The following is a 22,308-nucleotide window of genomic DNA, read 5'->3' as shown; positions in this document are numbered from 1 at the left end:
GACCAAATATATATCTAAGTTTGCTCAAGGTTCAAAGTTAGATGGGAAATTAGGCTAATGACAAGGGCATAAACCTGTTAGGTAGTTGAAAATAATTTGGCTGATACAAATTATGTAAAAAATGTTAAATTACCCATTTTGGTAGGAAGAATAAGAAATCATTTTTGAAAAGCTGAAAATCTAGTAATGTTGTAAATTGGGTGCAGCAAGCAATCCAGGGCAGATGCATTTGGAAGGCTAAATTAGAGGCAGGCAGGCAGGCCAAGGTACAGTTCTGAACATAGAGATAACTTCATCAAGCAGCAGTCTCATTTCAGGTCAGAAAGCCATAGATTTAATTTGGATTCCTGTACAGTACAAGCATTGCACCCATTGAGTGGATAGCTTTCAAATGAAATATTAAAGGCTCCATTTAACATCCCAAGAAGGGACAGAAAATCCTCAATTATTATTCCAAAGAAAGTAGATTTGCCTCAGTATCTCTTACAATTCACCCTTCTAACAAAAAACCTATTAATTACAGGGTATCACCATACATAAGTAACATTCAAGTTAACTACAATACAAATAGACCTCACTGATTAAAAAGCTTGCATCTAGCCTCTGACTTTTCACGGTAAACCTTGGAACCTACAGATTACTAGTGAAAACCAGCTAACAGCTTCCATTTTATCTTCTGTCATCTTGGTTGTAACACTTATCCTACGGAGGGCACAGCTATCCTAAAAAAAATTGAAATGGATATTGACAATTAAAATATGAAAGCAAAAATGTGTATAGAGCTTAGAAAACCAAATAAATATTGGGGTTCATACCCTATTTAATGCCACACAAAATATGTTTTGTACACTGTATGAACAAGATGCAGTGATTGTAGGTATTTCCTCTAAAAACAGAAAACACAAGCTGAGTTACAAGAGGGATCTATGTAATTATGAAAGAATTCAATGTGGCCAACCAGCAATCAAGACTGTCCACAAATACATGATGACCATTAATAAAAATAGAATAATGAATTCGGGAGAGAATCATTTATCCACAATAGGCTGAGAACAAGACTTATTACATGGGAGTGTTTAGAGAGATAGCATAGATGCATGAAAAATCAAACTAATCAAGAATGAGAGGGGGGAAGTGCATGCATGCAATTGATAGTGAGGTGCAAAGGGACAATAAAATACTTGGGGAGGGATAAACAGACCACAATGGCCCAATCCTCTGAAAGTACAGAAATCACCTTCAACTTTCACATGAAAAAACATTGTTTAGAGCAAGGTGCAAGGAACATGAATGATTACATAGACTTCAATCTCCCTTTAATATAGTAGACACTTCCTTTGATGAAACATCTATAGCATGGCATCTAACTTGTCAATGTCCAGTATGTTTAATTCTTCCATTCCTAAAACTCTGGTCATAATTTCATTATGGGCTCTGATATTATTAAGGATGAAGTTTTAGGGTACATGAAAAATTAGGCCAAAGGCAGCATGGTCTCCTCACAAATCTGTTGGAATTCTTTGAGGAAATAGCAGGCAGGATAGACAAAGGAGAGTTAGTGGATGTTGAATACTTGGATTTTCAGAAGGCCTTTGACAAGGTGTCACATATGAGGCTGCTAAACAAGAGCCCATGGCATCACAGGAAAGATACCAACATGGACATAGCTGTTAGTGATTAGTAGAACTTTGCAGGAATTGCTGTTAGGTCTGCTATTTTTGATGTTATGTGTTAATAATTTGGATGACACAATTGATGATTTTATGGCCAAGTTTGCAGATGATTAAAAGTATGGGGAGTAGGTGGTTTTAAGGAAGCAGGGAGTTTTCAGAAGACCTTGAACAGTTTAGGAGAATGGGCAAAGAGTGGTAGATGGAATACACTGTAGGGAAGTATATAGTCTTACACTTTGGTAGGAGAAATAAAGGCGGAGACTATTTTCTGAATGGGCAGCAAATTCAGAAATCTGAGGTGCTAAGGGACTTTTTTTTCTGAGGGCAGGTTAACCTTTAAGGAATCCACAGTTGCGGATACGATAGGGTCTTTTAAGAGACTCCTGGACAGAGCTCAGAAAAAGAGAGGGCTATGGGTAACCCTAGGTAATTTCTCAGGTAAGGACATGTTCAGCATAGCTTTGTGGGCCAAAAGGCCTGTATTGTGCTGTAGGTTTTCTATGTTTCTATGAATCTTGCAGGCTGAGTCAGTGGAAGGAAGGCAAATGCAATGCTAGCATTCATTTCAAAAAGACTGGAATATAAACACAAGGATGGAAAGCTGAAGTTTGAAAATGCATTGGTCAGACAACAATTGGAGTATTGAGAGCAGTTTTGGGACCCATATCTACGAAAGGATGTCCTGGGATTGGAGAGGAGGCAGAGGTTTATGAGGATGATCTCAGGAATGAGGGGATTAACATTAGTGTTTGATAGCGCTGAGCCTGTATTCACTTGAGTTTTTGAAGACAAGAAAGAGGGAATCTTTTTCAAACTTACCATATATTGAAAGGCCTGGATAAATTGGATGTTTCCAATATTGGGAGAATCTAGGACCAAAGGATACAACGTCAGAATAGAAAGAATTTCTTTAGCTAGAGGGTGGTGAATCTGTGAGATTCACTGCCATGGATGGCTGTGGAGGGCAAATTATTGGGTATATTTTAAGTGGATGTTGACAGGTTGAGTAGTAAGGGCATCAAAGTTATGAGGAGAATGGGCCTGAGAGGGAAAATAAATCAACCATGACCAAATAGTGGAGCAGACTTGATTGGCGAATGGCCTAATTCTTCTATTTCATATGTCTTACAAGATAGACAATTACTTCCAAGTGGTACATCATTGGCAATCATTGCGAAAGACTACATGTAAATGTAATTCAGTCTTTCTCCATGCATGGCCTCTTGCGTGAAGTGCCTTTGTTGTAGTAAAATGTTTTGGGACATTTCTTTGGGGCTATCAGTATAACTGCACAGAGAGCCACGAGGTAGGAGATAACCAATAACTTAGTAAAAGTAGACTTTTAAGATATCTTAATGACAAACGGACAGGCCAAATGTAGGAACAATAGGCTTGGTGAAACTGCATATAAGGCAGCAGATTTGTTGGACCTAGAGCAACAGAAGGTTATTGAGAGAGGGGAAAAGTCCATCTTTTTTTCATCCAGTCTTGATAAAGGGTTTCAGGCTGAAACCTCAATTATACTCTTTTCCATAGATGCTGCCTGACCTGCTGAATTCCTCCAGCATTGTGTGTGTCTTGCTTGAATTTCCAGCTTCTGGAGATTTTCTCTTGCTTCTAAACCAATTAAAGGTCTTATGACTGACTGATGAAAAGCACATCCAGTTCTAGTAACTCATGCAAATGCATATGCACACTTTTAGTCAAGTCTTAGACTTTACCTCCTCCACTGAGATATTCAAGGCTCATTTCTTTCTTTAAATCTTAATCACTTGCTGCAGCCAAGAGGCAATGTTACAACTATATAGGACCCTACTCAGACCCCACTTGGAGCACTGTGCTCAGTTCTGGTCACCTCACTACAGGAAGGACGTGGAAACTGTAGAAAGGGTGTAGAGGAGATTTACAAGGATGTTGCCTGGATTGGGGAGCACGCCTTATGAGAATAGATTGAGTGAACTTAGCCTTTTCTCCTTGGGAGCGATGGAGGATGAGAGATGACCTGATAGAGGTGTACAAGATGAGAGGCATTGACCATGTGCATAGTCAGAGGCTTTTTCCCAGGTCTGAAATGGATAGCACAAGAAGGTAGTTTCAAGGTGCTTGGAAGTAGGTACAGAAGGGATGTCAGGGTAAGTTTTTTTTTGCGCAGACAGTGGCGAGTGCGTGGAAGGGGCTGCCGGCGATGGTGGTGAAGGTGGATACGATAGGGTCTTTTAAGAGACTCCTGGACAGGTACATGGAGTTCAGAAAAATAGAGGGCTATGGGTATCTCTAGGTAATTTCTAAAATAAGTACACATTCGGCACAGCATCGTGGGCCAAAGGGCCTGTATTGTGCTGTAGGGTTTCTATGCAGCAGCAGCAGCAGCAATATCAGCAGATTCTCAACTGTAGCATGATGCTGCTAGATTTTAGCCTTTTTATTTTCCATGTAGGTTTATGATGTGGTGATGATGCCTGGTTCCTCACTTGTGAAGATCAGGTTTACATTGTGGTGTATTAGTAAGGAGGGCTTCTCCATTGCAATCATTCGCCCACAGACCTTGAATGAATACATCCTTCCAGACTGTGAAGGCATTTCTACATGCAGAAATGATAGTGTGTAAAATGGTGAATTTATATATCGACTGACCACACAAAAATAACCTTTTAAAAATCCACAGGCATCTTCTAACTCAACATAAAGATTAATAGTCCCAACAATCCTCAGAAGTATTCACAAAGTGCAGGCTTCAAACACAGCAGTGCTCCTGGTCAAGCCTTGGCCACAGAGCACCCATGACCATTTTGAATCTTGATCACAGGTGTTATCTGTGTTGAGTTTGTATTTTCTCCTTGCGACCACATAGGTTTTCAAGTGCTCTAGTTTACTCACACATACCATAGACATGCGCACTGGCAGGTTAATTAGCCACTGCAAGCTGCCCCTAGGTATAGGTGGGGATGGGTGAGGAGGGGTGTATGGGAATATTAGGGAGTATTCTGCAGTTATGTGAATATAGGAGACATTAATGCAAACAAGGACCAGTCTTCAGTGCTTAATGCAAGTTGTAAGTGGTAAACTGAAGTTAAAAGCATACCTTTGCAAATAAACAGTACTGTCTGCAGAACACAGGCTGGCCCACAGACTAAGAAATATGGTTTGCAAAATGCTGACGATGAGATGTTTGCATATGGACCAGCCAAACTTTAAAATGCTGGAGTTATGTTAATTGGCCCGCATTAATCCAGGGAAATACAGGCTTAAGTGATTTGCATCATTGTAAACAAGTTCAAGAAAGCTTGCAACCCAGACTGATACTATCACTTTGCACATCAAATAGCTGATTACTGTGTACTCAGAGTCAACTGGCACAGACGCAAAACTTGGGAGTCTAGCTCTGTCTTCAGAAACTTTTAGAATGTCTATAGGTCAATTAGTCTGTCCCAGCAGTAGTGTTTGAACATTCAGAGGTGCATTATGTAATCAATGGAAGCATTGCCAACCATAAATATTCAAGTAAATGATATCATTGTAACTAATGTAATACTAAATCCCCTATTGTTACCTTTGATCTTAAAAGTACATCACATTTTTATACCTTTAAGTTTGTGAGACTACATTGAGAGGGTCTCCAGAATGATGCCTGCTTGCCATGATTAATAAAAACTTCTACATCACCAGCTCCAGTGTCTCTCTGGTGACTTTGATCACAGTCACAACAGGGAAGGACAGAAATGGTTAAGAGTAAATTGTACAATTAGAATAAATGAGTATTTGATAAATAGTATAGACTTGTTGGATTAAAAGGCCTGTTTCGATGTTGCACGAGTCACACTAAATGTGTAAAGATAAATTAAATTGCAACTCTGTTGAGATATTCTGCTGAGATATGATTAAGGGGAAGAACTGGAACTGTATGGAAATAAATCTCAAAAAAAAATCCTCATGCATGAGAATGCTACAAGCTTAATTACTATACAACCTAATTTAATTAGCAAAACATCACTGCTTCCAAGGAGTGGTATACCCTAATATACTTAACCAGAATCACCAAAAATCTACAGGTGTGTAAACTTAATTAGTATCCAAAAATTATAACAAGAAAAGTTATTTTTGTCAAGGTAAAAGCATTAAATGAGATGCATCCATTACTGACCACGGATCAGAAAAGCAAGGGGCAATGCTGAAGGGCAAGTGGCTTACTCCTGCTCCTGTTGTCTTGTGCTCACAAACCACAGTGTAGTTGCTCACAGTATACAGTAGGAGCTCAAAAGTAAATTGTTCACTTCATAAAGCAAAAACTGCAGTTAATCCACAGGGGGCAGAGCACAGTGGGCAACATGTAGTTTCCTCATAATATTCAAAATGCAGCAAAGGTTCTTCAATTACCCTTGTGATCTGTTGCGTACCTGATCAATAAGACAATCTCAGCTGTATCCTAAAGAAAACATGCTCTATTTCTCTCTGAAGAATATTTGGGTACCTTTTATACTTGCATCGATTATCTTGATGTAGGTTATTTAAAGCACATTCATGCAGAGCACTGCACTGATGACTTATTCCATAGGGGCAGCAAAAACAAGGAACTTCTGATCTTAATCATAGACAGAAAGCAAATTTGCAAAATAATGGGTAATACACTCTCAAATTGAAAACATTATGGGCAAAATCCAGCTTCCTTTCTCTGATGCAGTGTGGGTTAAAACCAAGAACTCATGATATACAACATCACTAAAGTGGCTGTTTAGGAGTGTTACTCAAAAAACACTCCAGAAATGCAAGTGCTGGAAGTCCTAAATACACAAGTCAGCAACTTCCCAAAGCTATTTTAATTTGAATTTCACAAAATTTTTGTAAAGCAAAATTGTTACTTTTAAAAGGCAAGGTAAGCACAACATACAGAAAGCAGACTATATGTTCAGCACCAGCCCAAAACAGAGGAATCAGACAGTTGTAATTAAAAGCAGCTGTCACACCTGCAAGGTACTTTGAGAAACTGCAATACCAATGGCATGTTTGCATATGCACATTCACACATCTCTTCTGTCTGCTATCTCAGTTTCAAGGGCAGTTCTGTCTCTTTGTTGGAAGTACTTTCTCTGTTCCTGTACAGCACGTTCCAGTAATGGCAAGTCAACTCCATCCGCATTAATTAGTAGCCGAGCCTGGATCACAGGAACATTGCCTAAAAATAACGCCACCAAGTTAATATCCAACCAATTAAAACAATTGAAGAAAGTGCAAAAAGCAATGGAACTGATTGGAAGTTTCCAAAGCCCCATGGTGAACTTCATCTCTTTGCAGCTGCTCTCTTTGCCCTTGTACACCAAGCAAGTAAGAAAATAGCTGTAGTCATCCAATTTAAATATACTGCACAATGAAACACAGTCCAAATTTACGAAGTAGTATTCAATAGAAATCAAAGACCAAGAGACAAATATTCCAATGAGGCCTTTAATCTCCCTACTGGCTCTTCTATACAAGGGAAACTTAAATGAAACAATTTAAGACAACAATGGACCAACAAGATAATGGCTCTGTTCCAAACCATTTCAAAACTTGCCCCATTTGTTGACTCCTTACAAAAATTTGATCAGACAATAACTTGCCCAGGTTAAATCACTACTAATCAGCATGCATCTGAAAGAATATTTGGCAACTTTCATGAGAGAAAGCTTACAAATGTGATTTTTGTTTTTCCCTTGCTAAACCAATATTTATTATATATGAAAGAGGTAATAGCAATTTGCTTATAACACATTACTTTATCTGCATAAAGTTTAACTCGGGTTTCCAATGCCACATTCAAGTGAATGGATGGGGTTCAAAGCAAGAACAATGAGGGAGACAGATATTGCAGGTCAAGCAAAAGGAATAGTTTACATCTAATGAAACAAGACCAATTTAAATAAGATTCAAGATTGTTTAATGTCATTTCCAGAACACAAGCGTGAAGGAGAAAGAAATAATTGTTACTCTGGACCTGCTGCAGCACAAAATAAAAACTCAGTAAGATAAAGAACAGAACAACAATAATAAAAAATACAATACATACAAAAGCATACGATAGCTTATACACACAGATCGATTGTACATCCATAAAGTAACACTAGGCACAGGAGTGACTGCACATAAAATAAGCAATAAAATACATAACTGCACCTTTTTAAATAATCTTAAGCTACTGATCTTCAGCGAAAAACATGTCATATTACAGTAAAGGATAGAAATCAGCTATTAGAAGGACGTTCAGAGGTAAAGTGGGAGACAGACAGTTTGGCATTCATTACAGAAGTACAAGTTGCAGTGTGGAATTAAAAATGCAGAGAAACAAACTAAATAGCATAATTTTACAGGGGAGTTGGGAAGAAAGTACACAAATCTTTGAAAGTGGTAAGGAAAGCTAATATCTGTTAAAAACATATGGGATGCTCGGCTATGTAAATAACAGCATGGAATATAAAACCCAAAGAACTTATGCTGCAAGTAATTAGGAAAGCTAACAGAATGTTATTGTTCGTTGCTAGGGTAATTGAATGCAAAACTATGGAAGTTATGCTTCAGTTATACAGAGCACTGGTGAGAGCACATCTGGAATATCTGTACAGAATTAGCCTTCTTATTTGAGGAAGGATGTGAATTCATTTGGAACAATTCAGAGATAGTGTACCAGACCAACACTTGAAATGGAATAGTTGCTTTTGAGCGAAAGTTGGATAGACTACATTAGTATCCACGGGAGCTTAGTAGAGTGAGAAGAGCCTTGATTGAATCAAAAGATCATGGGGTCTTGACAGGGTAGATGTGGATTACACAAGAGGCTGCAGATGCTGGAATCTGAAGCAACCCCAAATTCTGAAGGAACTCAACTGTTCAAGCAGCCTCTCTGGAGGAAAATGGACAATCAATGTTTCAGGTCAAGACCCTTCATTTGTACTGGAAAGAGGGGGAGATAGCCAGTATAAGAAGGTGAGGCCAAGATGTGAAACAATGGTTAACAGGCAATAAGCGGAGCCAGGTGAAGAGGCACAGAGGAGAGTGGGAATAGTGCCAGAAGTTGGGAGGTGATTGGTGGAGGTGACAAAGGGTTGAAGATAACAGACTCTGATTGGAGAGGAAGATGGAACATGGATTCAAGGAAGGAAAGTGGGGAGGGCAGATGTAAATAGGGAGGAATGTGTAAGTGAAAGGCAAATGGAAGGGGTGGAGGAGGGCAAAGGCAAAGGGCAATGAGGTATGGGGTGAGTGTAGGAAGAACACTTATAGACCAGGGAGAGAAAAGAGTTGAGGGGGGGTAATTAACCAAAGATTGGAGAACCCAATGTTCATGCCATTGGTTTTGTAGGCCACCTAGATGGAAAATGAAATGCTGTTCCTCCAGCTTGTGTTTAGCCTCACCCTGATGGCAGAGTTGGCTGAGGATATATTGGAGTGGGAATGGGGAGGGGAATTAAATGCTAGCATTTTAAACTGAAATGATCAGAATTCAGAACGTTTGATGATTAGAATGTTTAGCACCTTTGATAATTCATCTGGTAATGAAGTTCATGCACACATGCACCAGTGAAGTGACTGACTAACCAAAGAGCCTCAATTTCATAATTTTTCAAAGCTGCTGCCTGTTGTTGACAAACTGGGATTGTACTCTTTCTTAAATTTAGGTTGTACAGAGGGGAAAACTGGATTAAGCACTGACATCTGCTGGTCTTAAACCTGTATTACAGACAGTTTAAAAGCAAAGATGGAAATTGGCATGCATGAGCTTGCATTGGCTACATGAGCAGCTTGCATTTATTTATCTATCACCTATATTATCACCTAATCACGCTGGAATTGAGGAGATTGAGAGGGGATCTGATCACGCTGGAATTGAGGAGATTGAGAGGGGATCTGATTGAAACGTTTAAGATAATTAAAGGATTTGATAGGATTGAGGCAGGTAATATGTTCCAGATGTTGGGAGAGTCCAGTACCAGAGGGCATGGATTGAGAATAAGAGGTCAGTTATTTAAAACAGAGTTGAGGAAGAGCTTCTTCTCCCAGAGAGTTGTGGAGGTGTGGAATGCACTGCCTCGGAAGACGGTGGAGGCCAATTCTCTGGATGCTTTCAAGAAGGAGCTGGATAGATATCTGATGGATAGGGGAATCAAGGGATATGGGGACAAGGCAGGGACTGGGTATTGATAGTGAATGATCAGCCATGATCTCAGAATGGCAGTGCAGACTCGAGGGGCCGAATGGTCTACTTCTGCACCTATTGTCTATTATCTATTATATTGTGGCAAAACATCCCATGATGCCTTACTGAACCAGTGTCAAATAAAATGTGAGACTGCACCAGAGAGGTATTAGAATAGATAATCAAAAACAAAGATAGTGTTATAGAAGCTTTAAAGACTAAAGCTGTTTTCAGTCTATGAAAGAAGCCACATTAGAGAAATTCAGTAAAATTGTGCAAAAGATGGAGGTGAAATGATTATTTTTATGTTTGAAGCTTCCCCACTCTACCTGTTGTGGTCTCCAGCTCTCCAAGTACCATATATTTCGCTCCAATCTGAACTTCAAATGGTTCCACCAGTGAAGTAAGGACCCGAAGATGGTAATCAATTGAGTTGTGATGAACAGAGAGATCTGCCTTCGATATCTCAGCATCATAGTCAGTTAACCTACAATATAAAAGGTTTAAGTGGAGAAGGTGACATCACGGACAGCATTTGATACACCAGAGAGGCAGGCTTAAGAATTGTACCTGTTACTTTATACATGATTTGAGAGATCTATCAGTTTTCAAAATTTACTGTCCAGATCTACACAATTATAAATTTCTACATTTGCCAAACAATGCTGTTTAGTGTGGAAAAAGGACTTATCAATTTACCATTCTGGTATTATGAAATGCATTATTTCTTGAAGAATCAATGGACAACTGAGCTATAACAAATGGGTAAGAGATTACATCACAATCCTCTTATAACACAAAATTTAAAACCTACTGGCTATTCAGCCCAAATGGCCCACATCACTCTTTACACACACGGAACCAGAATCACAATCAGTTTTATTATTATTGCATTAGCATGAAATTTGTTGTGCCTGTGATGGAGCTGACTGAGTCTACAACCCTCTACAGCAGGGGTTCCCAACCTGGAGCCCACGAACCCCTCGGTTAAAGGGTCCATGGCATAAAAAACATTGGGAAACCCTGATCTACAACCTCTTGCAATTCTGTGCATTGGAAACTCCATATTAGGCTGTGATGCAACCAATTACTATCACCTCCCTCCACATTCTGTTTCTTTCATTGAAAATGCATCAACTTAGCTTCTAAAGTGTCAACCAATATACAAGTATAAAGCTAAAATACACTGAAAATGTTTGCAATTAATACCATATGCTATAATGACTCGGGCCAAGGAATCAAAAACCAAACATTCTAAAACACAGGTCTGTCAACAGTCATTCCATATGGAATGATTATTGATTGGATACATAATGGTAATGGCAGTCAAAGTTTGTAGCCAGTCAGATATTGTTATTCAAAAAGCAAAGGTGGGGAAGGATAAATAAACTTGATTGGTGTGAAAAGAATTCTGGCTAGAGTTTCTTTAATTAATTACTTCCCTATAAAAAAGAATGCAAGGGAAGGCAAGGTGAGTGTTGATGTAGACATTATACTAATCATACACCTTTCTACACATACCTGCCAAAGGTTCTCACTGCACTTCCTTCATTCACTGTACCTGAACAAATCTCCCACAAAAAGTGAAAGACACCAGGCTGTGGCAGCATTTTTCTCCAATTTCTCTGTTTAAGGGAGAGAAAAAAAATTAAATCAGCTTCATTAGTCAAGAGAAATTTATTGATTACATTCAAGGTACAAAACATACAAAGTGGTTATGAGGGAGTTTCAGGCATGGCTATCACTCAGCACCTGGCAGCAGCATGTGTAACACCATTAATCCTTCATATCCACCAGAGCAAATAGCTGGCAATAATGCTTCTAAGTTTACAATAAAAGTGATTTCTAAAGGAAAAAGATTAAATACAGTGCTGGATGAATTTTTCCACCATGAGGCACATATCAATCAATTGACTATATCCTTGAGCTCTTAAGGTCAGAAGAAGCAAATTGGGTAATTATATTCAATAATTCTGATTTATTGCCTTTCACAACATTATACAAAAAGACAAATACCCTCTGAAGGGGCCAAACACACAAGTACAGAAGAACATACAAATGATTTATCTTCTGATACCCAAATTGAGGAGAAAAAATGGGAGTCTGAAACATACTGGCCCTTTGACGCATCAAGATCACAACAACCATGTTTGTACACTTCTGCTGCATTAGAATGATTGTTGCACAACCTTCCTAGTACGGAGACCTGGTAACTGACTAACTACAACATCTACCTGAACCTTAGCAGCATCAGTAGGGACCCATGTTCTGAACTTATGAAATATGGCTTAATGGTGGATTGTCAGACTTTGTTAAGAAAAGCTAAAGCACAACAAAAGATCACAATTATAACAGCATTTTGCACATTTAGCTTGGATGACTTCCAGTGCTACACGAGTACAGGGATAGGAATGTGTGGCCAAGGATTGGAGTAGGAGGGAGGATTTGTATTTTTGGATTACCTGGACCACTTCTACAATAAGTAGGAGCTGTACAAATTAGATGGACTGCAAATGAACTGGAATGGTCCAGCATTCTGCAGAGATTTTAAACCAATTTGGCAGAAGAATGTGATGTAAAGTGGATATTCAGTTGGGGGAGAGATACAATCAAATGCAGAAGGAAAACTGAGCTAATTCATTAGGTAGAACAGACAGTTGTGGCAGGAATTACGGGAAAGTTACATACATGGATAGAGCATTGGTTGATTGGCAGGAAACAGAGAGTGGGAATAAAGGGATCCCATTCTGGTTGGCTGCTGGTTACCAGTGGTGTTCCACTGGGGTCTGTGTTGGGGCTGCTTCTTTTTACGTTGTATATCAACAATTTGGATTATGGAATAGATGGCTTTGTGGATAAGTTTGCTGATGATACAAAGATAAGTGCACGGGCTGGTAGTGCTGAGGAAACAGAGAGTCTGCAGAGAGACTTGGATAAATTGGGGGAATGGGCAAAGAAGTGGCAAATGAATTACAATGTCGGAAAGTGTACGGTCATGCACTTTGGTAGAAGAAATAAATGGGCAGATTATTATTTAAATGGGGAGAGAATTCAAAGTTCTGAGATGTAACGGGACTTGGGAGTCCTCGTGCAGGATACCCTTAAGGTTAATCTCCAGGTTGAGTCAGTGGTGAAGAAGGTAAATGCAATGTTGGCATTCATTTCCAAAGCAAGAGAGTATAGGAGCAGGGATGTGATGTTGAGGCTCTATAAGGCACTGGTAAGACCTCACTTGGAATACTGTGTGCAGTTTTGGGCTCCTTATTTAAGAAAGGATGTGCTGACATTGGAGAGGGTTCAGAGAAGATTCACTAGAATGATTCCGGGAATGAGAGGGTTAACATATGAGGTACGTTTGACCACTCTGGGACTGTACTCCTTGGAGCTTAGAAGAATGAGAGGGGACCTCATAGAAACATTTTGAATGTTGAAAGGCATGGACAGAATGGATGCGACAAAGTGTTTCCCATGGTGGGGGAGTCTAGTACAAGAGGACATGACTTGAGGATTGCAGGGCACCCATTCAGAACAGAGATGCAAAAAAAATTTTTAGCCAGAGGGTGGTGAATCTATGGAATTTGTTGCCACAGGCAGCAGTGGAGGCCAAGTCATTGGGTGTATTTAAGGCAGAGATTGATAGGTATCTGGGTAGTCAGGGCATCAAAGGTTATGGTGAGAAGACGGGGAATGGGACTAAAGGGGAGATTGGATCAGCTCATGATGAAATGGCGGAACAGACTCAATGTGCCGAATGGCCGACTTCTGCTCCTTTGTCTTACGGTCTTATGGAATGCAACACTTAGATCTGATGAGCAAAGACAGATGAATTTAGAGTACTAGTCAGTAAAAGGGTACATGATAGTGTTGCTATCAAAGTTATATGGCTAAAGTGGCAGTTTAACATCCCAAGATATAGAATCTTCAGAAATTACAGGGAAGGGCTGTAAAAAAATCAGGCAGCATTAAGAATATTATCTTGAACCTTACTACAATAATGAGAGAGATCTTAAAAGGCACTTCAAATGAGATATGGATAGTGTTCGGGAACAAAAAGCTCAATTTCACTAAGAGGGATAGGGATTTCAATATGCAGGTAGATTGGGAAAATCAGGTTGGTGCTGAATCCCACGAGAGAGAATTTGTAGAGTGCCTATGAGATGGCTTTTTAGAGCAGCTTGTGGTTGAGCCCACGAGGAGATCAGTGATTCTGGATTGGGTGTTGTGTAATGAACCAGATTTGATCTAGGAGATTAAGGTAAAGGAACCTTTAGGAGACAGTGATCTTAATATGATAGAATTCACCCTGCAATTTGAGAGAGAGAAGCTCAAGTCAGATGCAACAATATTACAATGGAATAAAGGGAATTACAGAGGCTGAGAGGAGTTGGCCGAAGTTGATTGGAAGTGAACGCTAGTAGGGATAATAACAGAGCAGTAATGGCTGGAGTTTCTGGAAGCAATTCAGAAGGCACAGGATAGATACATCCCAAAGCAGTACTCTAAAAGCAGGATGACACAACTGTAGCTGACAAGGGAAGTCTAAGTCAACATAAAAGCAAAGTGGCTGGTTTCTGTGAGGTGCTAAGCTGTATCCACAACTTTGCAGTTCTTGTGGTCTTGATCAAAGGGGTGCTTTCTCAGCTGTGGACCAGAGCAGGCTACTGGTGATTTCACTCCAAAGCAGTAGAGCTTTCAACCATCTCTACCTCAGAACTGTTGACATAAACAAGAGCCTGCCAACTGTTCTCCTTCCTGAGATCAATAACCAGGTCTTTTGTTTTACTGACACTGAGTGACAGGTTGTTATGATATTAGGTGCTTTATCTTCTTCCCCTACTCTGACTCATTGTTATTTGAGATTCGTCTCACTACGACGGTGTTAACTGCAACTTGTAAATGGAATTACAGCAGGTTCTCACCACACAGTAACAAGTGCATAGGGAGGAGAGTAAGAAGCTGTGAACCAGCCTTGTGGGGCTTGGGTGTTGAGGATAATCATGGCAGAGGTGTTGCTCCCAAACCTTACTGATTTGTATTCTGTTGGTCAACAAGGATCCAGTTACAAAGCATGAGTCCCAGATCTAAGAGTTTGGAAATGAGTTTGCATGGAATTATAGTATTGAAGGTGGAGCTGTAGTCAATAAACAACAGTCTAACATAGGTGTTTTTACTGTCTCAATGCTGCAGAGACAGCGTAGGGCCATGAATCTGTTTTGGTAGTAGGTGAATTGAGAGAATTTGACAGTTGTAGGCAACAAGATAACATTGATCTGGTGGTAAGATGCAGAAAAGAACAACAGATGGAATTTAATCCCAGTAAATGCAAGATAATGCATTTGGGTTTGGATCTGTACAGTGGTAGTGCCCTATGGCGTACAGAGAAACAGAGGGATCTCAATTACAACTCAAGGTAGCAGGACAGGTTGATAAGGTGGTCAAAAAGACTCGGGGGATACTTGCCTTCATTAGCTTGAAGCAGAAAGATTGTGTACAACTTTATAAAGCACTGTCTATGTCACAGCTGGAGTATTGTGCATATTTCTGGTTATGCTGCTACTGTAGGAAAAGTGATTGCAGAGATTAACTAGGATGCTACCTGATATGTAACTATTCAATAAGAGGCAGCATCTATTTTTCTTGAAGCAGAGAAGTACGGAGGAGTGGATGAGGAACACTTGACAGAGATGTACAAAATTATAAGGAGCTTAAATAGGGTAAACACAGTAAACTTCTCTCCATGGTAGAGGCATCTTATACCAGAGAGTTTAGGGAAGGAGTAAGTGGCTTAGAAGGAATCAAAGGAAGAATTTCAGGTTGAAATCTGAAATGCACTGCTTTAGAGTGTGATGAAGGCAGGTACTCTTACAACATTAGTGTCTACATGAGCACATGATTTGCCTAAGCATAAAGGCTGCAGAACAAATATCGGTAAATGGGATTAGTGTACATAGGTACAATGGTTGGCAAGTACACAGTGAGCAAAAGGCCAGGCTTCTGTGCTCTATAACCAGAGGAGAGCTCAAGATCAGATCCTTCAGTGTAATTTGACAAGTCAAAATCTCCAGCCTATTGAACCATTCAAATTTAAAGGCCTAATACATTCTGGGGCTTTATGTAATTTATGAAATAATTCAAGTGTTTCATCTACAATTTATGGAACTATTGAATTTGGTCACCCCATTACAATAAGGGATTTTTAAGAACACAAGGGATATTTACCAGCTATTAATTTTAAGAGATTTCAAATATGGGGGGGGGGGGTAAGAATCAGAAATTGGATTATAAAATTTAGCAGGCCTTGATAGCAAATAGAGAACGTTTACTGCCTCTGGTTGAGAAGTAATCAAAAAGCATCAACTTAACACTCTTTCTAAAAAGCAGCTTAAATGGAGGTATTGCATGTATGGTTATTGAAATTGTGTTCTACTATGTATATTCACAATAACTATGCTGGTCCCCTCAACACTGCCAATGGGTTCCCAGTCTTCATTAGTCACAAATTCAAACATTAGACAAATGGTTGTTGAGTGTACAGATAAAGACATCTGGGATATTGCTATTATTTTTAATTTTCTTGTATTCGCAAATGTTAGTTATTAAATTGAGACATTGGCAGCAAATCAGCCATATTTTCTGACCAAGAAAGAAATTGAAATCTACAGATTTAGATACAAATGAATCTTACACATACATTCATCTATATGTTATAAACATCCTTTTACAATCTAGCACCCATGAAAGAAACTCCAATTCAATAGCAGAAATCAGATTGAATTGTGTGCTTTCCTGAGACTTAGTTAAGAATGGACCTTATCTTAATCACCTGAAAAGCTGCAAGTGTTAATTTGGTTGTTTAATGCAGCTAAGGAGGGGTCTCTAGAAAATTCACATAGTCCTTCAAACTGTACCCAATTAGGCCAAACTCAACATGAGCCAGAGATTTAGCATATTCCTACAGAATTTTCTTCACCTGAAGTATTATTCCTTTTTCAGGGAAGTATCCTTTTTAAGCAAATTCTGGTTAAGCCATAATAGACATGACAAAAATTGACTCCATTTATCAATTGCAAGCATTCTAAAACAGTTGTTGAGTCCTGATCAGCATATTCAGGACTTCTGTTGGATCACTTTCAGTACCGCAAATTCACTTCCAATCCCTCATCTCAATAAGAACATACTTTTGGCAGACAATAACTAGGTGCACACTAAACTTCTCTCAGTGAACTATCCTCAGATTATCCGAGGAGTTATATTTACAAAGGACATAGATAACTAGATTTTCCTTTGGACATATAATATTTATGATTAAATGCAAGAATTTAGTGAACCAGTTCATGGCTACAAAGGGGCTCCGAAAGCTACAAAACCACATCTTACAGCATACCCCTATACTCTGGCACTATACGCCTATACTCAGAAGCTTTATATGCCTGCACTTGTAGACAAACATGGAAAAGCAAGTGGTAGGTGGGGATACATTGATAGGATAGTAAGAATTACATACAAATGAGATTCTATATATTTGTGCGCTAATTCTGTGCAAAGACTGGTGTCTAATTGCCTTGGCTTCTCTTGCCACTGTACAAGACATCATCCTGTCAAAATCATATGGAAGATAGCATGGGCTGTTAGTTCGACACTATTACAGTTCAGAGTGTTCCGGAGTGTGAAGTTCAATTCCGGCATCAGTCTCTAAGGAGTCGCTGCACATCCTCCCCATGGAATTCATGGGTTTACCCCAGGTGCTCAAGTTCCTTCCACAGTCCAAAGTGGGTTAATTGGACATTGCAAACTGTCCTGTGAATAGGTTAAGGTTAAATTGGGGTTGTTGGCAACTGCAGGGCAGTGTGGCTCGAGGGGCCAAAAGAGCCTATTCCATGCTGTAAGAAAATAAACTCCAAATAAGGTAACTTGCACTTCTAGGAACTGTGACATTGGCCAAGAGAGAATGGGGCATGAAGTGTTTTGCTGTCTAGATTGTTAAAATATATAAACCACACATTTTGGGGTGAAACACCCCTTTTCTGTTGTAATCTACTAGGTTCTAAATAAATATAACCATGAGAAAGGCTGCAGTTACTGGAAGTACAAAGCAACACACACAAAATGCTGGAGAAATTTAGCAAGTCAGGCAGCATCTACGGAAATGAATAAACAGTCGACGTTTCCGGCTGAAACTTCCTCAGGACTGGAATGGAAGGGTCTCGGTCCAATATGTTGACTATTTATTAATTTCCATATTTGCTGTCTGACTTGCTGAGTTCCTCTGGCATTTTGCATGCGTGTTCTAAATAAATATAGTTGTCTATACCTGAGATTAAACAAAACTACATGGCTAATAAAACAATACCAGATTGATTCCTGGGATGGCAGGACTTTCATATGAAGAAAGACTGGATCGACTAGGCTTATACTCACTGGAATTTAGAAGATTGAGGGGGGATCTTATTGAAACGTATAAAATTCTAAAAGGATTGGACAGGCTAGATGCAGGAAAATTGTTTCCAATGTTGGGGAAGTCCAGAACGAGGGGTCACAGTTTAAGGATAAAGAGGAAGCCTTTTAGGACCGAGATGAGGAAAAACTTCTTCACAGAGAGAGTGGTGAATCTGTGGAATTCTCTGCCACAGGAAACAGTTGAGGCCGGTTCACTGGCTATATTTAAGAGGAAGTTAGATATGGCCCTTGTGGCTAAAGGGATCAGGGGGTATGGAGAGAAAGCAGGTACAGGGTTCTGAGTTGGATGATCAGCCATGATCATACTGAAAAGCGGTGCAGGCTCGAAGGGCCGAATGGCCTGCTCCTGCACCTATTTTCTATGTTTCTATATTAATAGAGCGGTTTTAAGGCAGGTGAACATGTTGAAAATCTCCTTGGCTGCTTAAATTTTGTGTAACGACGCACGATGAATTAAAACTTTATTTTACTTACTATAAAAATTTGATACTTCCCTGAGTGATTAACTTTTTGCCTGATGATGGTTCAAGTCTGTGTTGAATTGAGGAGCAAGCAGAGAAACAGCGCCGTGTTTTCCATTTCTACTTTATCAGCAGTGCTTGTTAAATACTTCAAATTCCTCTTTACAAGTGTATTTGTTTCTTTATTTCTCGGCCACCAGTCTCTACTCCCTCGGTGCTACTGTATCAAAGCTCCCGCTTCTCCCAAATCCGTCCCTTCATTCAACTTCCGTCCTGAGAGCCGCCCCCCTCAGCAACAGCCGCACACTCCTCGTCCTCGTACCCATTTCCCCACACCTACCCTCAAGGTAAGGAAATTCTTGAAAATATATTTAAAAATTATAACAACCGGAACAACTACTAACCTTGACCCGCCATTCGAGGCGAAGCTGTTCACATCTGAGACGACTCGATCAACTCTGCGCAAGCGCATTTCCTCTCCGGGTCGAGCTGGGCCACAAGGTCAGGTGATTGTAACCATGACCACCGGAGGCAGAGCTGCGTCCCTGCTAACGCTTCTCTGGACTTCCTTGACAGGTATCGGTACCAGGCGCAGTACTCCCGCCAGGCTCTTTTTTAATTAACTGAACAAGTTAATGTTTACCAATATTATTTTGGTGGATTCTAATATTATACACAAAACCTTCGAGACAGATGTCAAATTGATTCCCTCACCACCCCAATCGCTCCTCGAATGGGTCTCTGAAAGAACCAAGGCACTATTTCAAAGGGTAGGGAAGTTCTCACTGGGTGTCCTGTTTGTCAGAAACAAAAATAAGAGATGAAAATAGTTGGTCATTGGTTAATAGGACCTTGGAATGTATATATTTTGTCTGCCTTTGTATATTGACCAGTAATCTCAGCATTTGAGACTGCAGGGATTGAAAGGAAAGTTTTCCCAAGTTTGGACACAAAGAAGTGAAAGTGAGAGGGAAGGGAGAAATAGTCGGAGAACAAAATAAAGACATTTTAAGTGTGTTTTTATTTCGGGCAGGGATAATGTAACAAGGCAATGAAATTCAAAGGCAAGACAATTATTGAGGGTAGGATTTATATTGTCAGAAGTATATGATAAAAATTAGGGGTCGTTGAATTCATAAAAAGAAATAGAGATTGCTATCATCAAGGATAAAAATACTCAGTGCAGCAAACAAGTGATCAAACTTGATTAAATAAAAGCAATGATTCTAAATGAGAAATGTGAAACTATATACGTAGAACGTAGTACAGTACAGCATAGGAACAGGTTCTTCACCCCATGCTGTCGTGCAGAACATGATGCCAAGTTAAACCACACATCTGTCTGCACATTGTCTAAATGCATCTTAATTATTGCTGTTGTATCTGCTTCAACTGCTTCACCAGACATTGTGTTCCAGGCAGCTGTTGCTCTCTATGTAATAAACAGCTTTCCTTGAAAATCATCTTTAAACTTGCTGAGTATGCTGTATAACTTCTTTACCACACTATCTACTTGGGTTGCCAGCATGAGGGAGCTATTGACTTGCACCCCAAGATTCTTCTGTACATTAGTGTATCAGCCCTGATTTTGCTGTCCTCCATCTCCTTCCCCTTGATGAATACTGATGTGAAGTGCTCATTTAGTATCCTGCCTACTTCCTCTATGGCTCTGGCCATAAATTCTTTCCTTTGTTCCTAAGTCGTCCTACCCTCTGCCTTGTTATGCTCTTGATTTTGGGATGTGTAGTGACTTCCAAGGACAATTCAGGAGCCACTGTTTGCCCTCCTGATCACCTGTTTCCTTTTTCCCTTCATGGTCTTCAAGGGCTCTGTCCAATTTCAGCCCCCTAAACCTTTTAGTTGCTTTCTTTTTGATTAAGTTTGTAATATTTATCTTTGTCCAAGGTTTTTAACCTTGCCATTCTTGTGTTTATTTCTCATAGGAACATGTCGGTCTTGAATTCTGATCAGCTGGCCTTTAAATGACTCTCCCATGTCAGATGTGGACTTGCCCAATAACAGCCATTCCCAATCTACTCTCTCCAATTCCTGTCTAATACTTTTAATTAGCTTTTCTCTAATTTAGCACTCCCTTACCCCCTCCGAGGTCCATATCTTTATCTGTATCTATCTGAAAACTTATGGAGTTTTGATTACTGCTTCCAAAAGTCTCTCCCACTTATGATTGCATGGGTCCTGATACAGGATTTCAATAACCCCTTTTCTCTCACAGATGCTGCTCAGCCTGTTGAGTTTCTCCAGTAGATTGTGTGTTGCTCCAGATTCCAGCATCTGTCATCTCTTGTGTCTGCAGAGAAGCAGAGAGTTGACTTACGAGGTGCTAACACCACCACCTTGGCATTTTGCATTGAATCAATGGTGGAAAGTACATCCTGCAATGAAGACAGCATTAAAGGATAGATGTCAAGCTCCTCAGCCTCTGTAAACTAAAATATAATAGAGGCTATGTTCATAAATGAGTGTACCTATGGAGAGGGTTAGTTATAGCCCATTTGTAAATTTTTAAAGGAACGTCATGATTGGAAAATGAAAGAGGTTAGCAAGAATAGCCCAGCAAGGGAGAGCACAAAATCAGGTAAATGGGGTTTTGCTGACTCGAAAACAGTGGCAAGTTCCCCAGTAGTACCTTTGGAGAAAGTACAGACAGAACCTGTAGGATAATCCAGAAAGGTGTCCAGTGATAGTGTGTGAGAGTACATAAGAATGGTGAATGTAGTGAAAAGGAAGTACAGTATAATGGTAGGAGGATTAATAAGAAAGGAGGAGAAATAGAAGTAGAAATGTGAAACAGTGAACTATATATGCATCTTAGCTAAAATGTTTAATTACTCTAACTGCCAGTAAGGCAGTCATCTGTGGGGTATCCAATAGTGCAGTGGTCCAGTACTGCGGACTAAATCTTTCAGCAACAACAACCTTGTCCTGAGACCTCTGAATTTAAAGTTGCCCGAATTAATATATGACAGCATTTACTTGAACTACATCTGACAAAGCAGACAAAACGGCACTATGAAATGAGAATCAAAAGCACAGTTTGGTAACGGAGCCGTATTCACACTGCTGTGAAATGCCAACTGTCCAGCAAAATCCAACACTTCAATGGATACAAGAAACAGCTCCAATGTCATAAAAGATAAAGAGCACCTGTGGAACATTGTAGCCTGCATTTGGGCCTACCTGTTGCACAAAATAAAGTGTTTTTGAGATGTTGTCACCATTTTTCTTCTGTCACACAATCCACAATTTTAAAAGTAATTGATAATGTATTAGTGAGAACCAACTAACTTAATAGTAGGTCACACACATTATATTCCTCTTTCTGAGAGTGTTAATGAGCAATTTAGAAGTATTTGGAATTTTTTGGTATTATTTTCAGGGCCAGTCCACAAATAAACAGATATTTTGAATTCTGTTTCACCTTTTAACCAATTAGGATTTTACTTTTGCAAACACGAGAATATCTGTAGATGCTGGAAATTCAAGCAACACACACAAAATGCTGGTGGAACACAACAGGAAGTACAGTCAACAT

General features: G+C 39.6%; 1 protein-coding gene and 1 long non-coding RNA gene across 3 annotated transcripts in view; one reads left to right on the top strand and one right to left on the bottom strand.

Moving 5' to 3' along the window:
• Positions 1-745: 745 nt before the first annotated feature.
• Positions 746-19,224, bottom strand: ten1 (TEN1 subunit of CST complex). 2 transcript variants are annotated; one of them, XM_059956946.1, is made up of 5 exons: positions 19,160-19,224; positions 11,359-11,462; positions 10,167-10,324; positions 2,493-2,542; positions 746-886 (listed from the first exon to the last, which is right to left on the bottom strand). In XM_059956946.1, the coding sequence occupies exons 2-5, from the start codon at positions 11,445-11,447 to the stop codon at positions 821-823; spliced, it is 363 nt and encodes a 120-aa protein (XP_059812929.1). In that variant the 5' UTR covers positions 11,448-11,462; positions 19,160-19,224; the 3' UTR covers positions 746-820. The 2 variants fall into 2 exon arrangements, with proteins under 2 accessions (XP_059812929.1, XP_059812928.1); XM_059956945.1 differs by lacking the exons at positions 746-886; positions 2,493-2,542 and adding an exon at positions 5,549-6,843.
• A 24-nt stretch (positions 19,225-19,248) lies between these two features.
• The window catches only part of LOC132385140 (uncharacterized), a 43,534-nt gene continuing 40,474 nt past the window's right edge, over positions 19,249-22,308 (top strand). Inside the window, exon 1 of the long non-coding RNA XR_009509093.1 lies at positions 19,249-19,331. This is a non-coding gene — a long non-coding RNA (uncharacterized LOC132385140). The remainder of the gene's footprint in view (positions 19,332-22,308) is intronic.

Source organism: Hypanus sabinus, chromosome X2 (genome assembly GCF_030144855.1).
Source record: "Hypanus sabinus isolate sHypSab1 chromosome X2, sHypSab1.hap1, whole genome shotgun sequence".
NCBI classification, from domain to species: domain Eukaryota; kingdom Metazoa; phylum Chordata; class Chondrichthyes; order Myliobatiformes; family Dasyatidae; genus Hypanus; species Hypanus sabinus.
This window is presented reverse-complemented; position numbering and strand designations above follow the sequence as displayed.

Bases quoted from the DNA above. Each gene is read 5' to 3' on its own strand.
- ten1 (XM_059956945.1), bottom strand. From the start codon at position 11,447: ATGCTGCCACAGCCTGGTGTCTTTCACTTTTTGTGGGAGATTTGTTCA. The intron at 10,325-11,358 runs GTATGTGTAGAA...TTTATATTGTAG, and splicing joins GCAGTGAGAACCTTTGGCAG to GTTAACTGACTATGATGCTG. The intron at 6,844-10,166 runs GTAGAGTGGGGA...CGTTATTTTTAG, and splicing joins AGAGCTGGAGACCACAACAG to GCAATGTTCCTGTGATCCAG.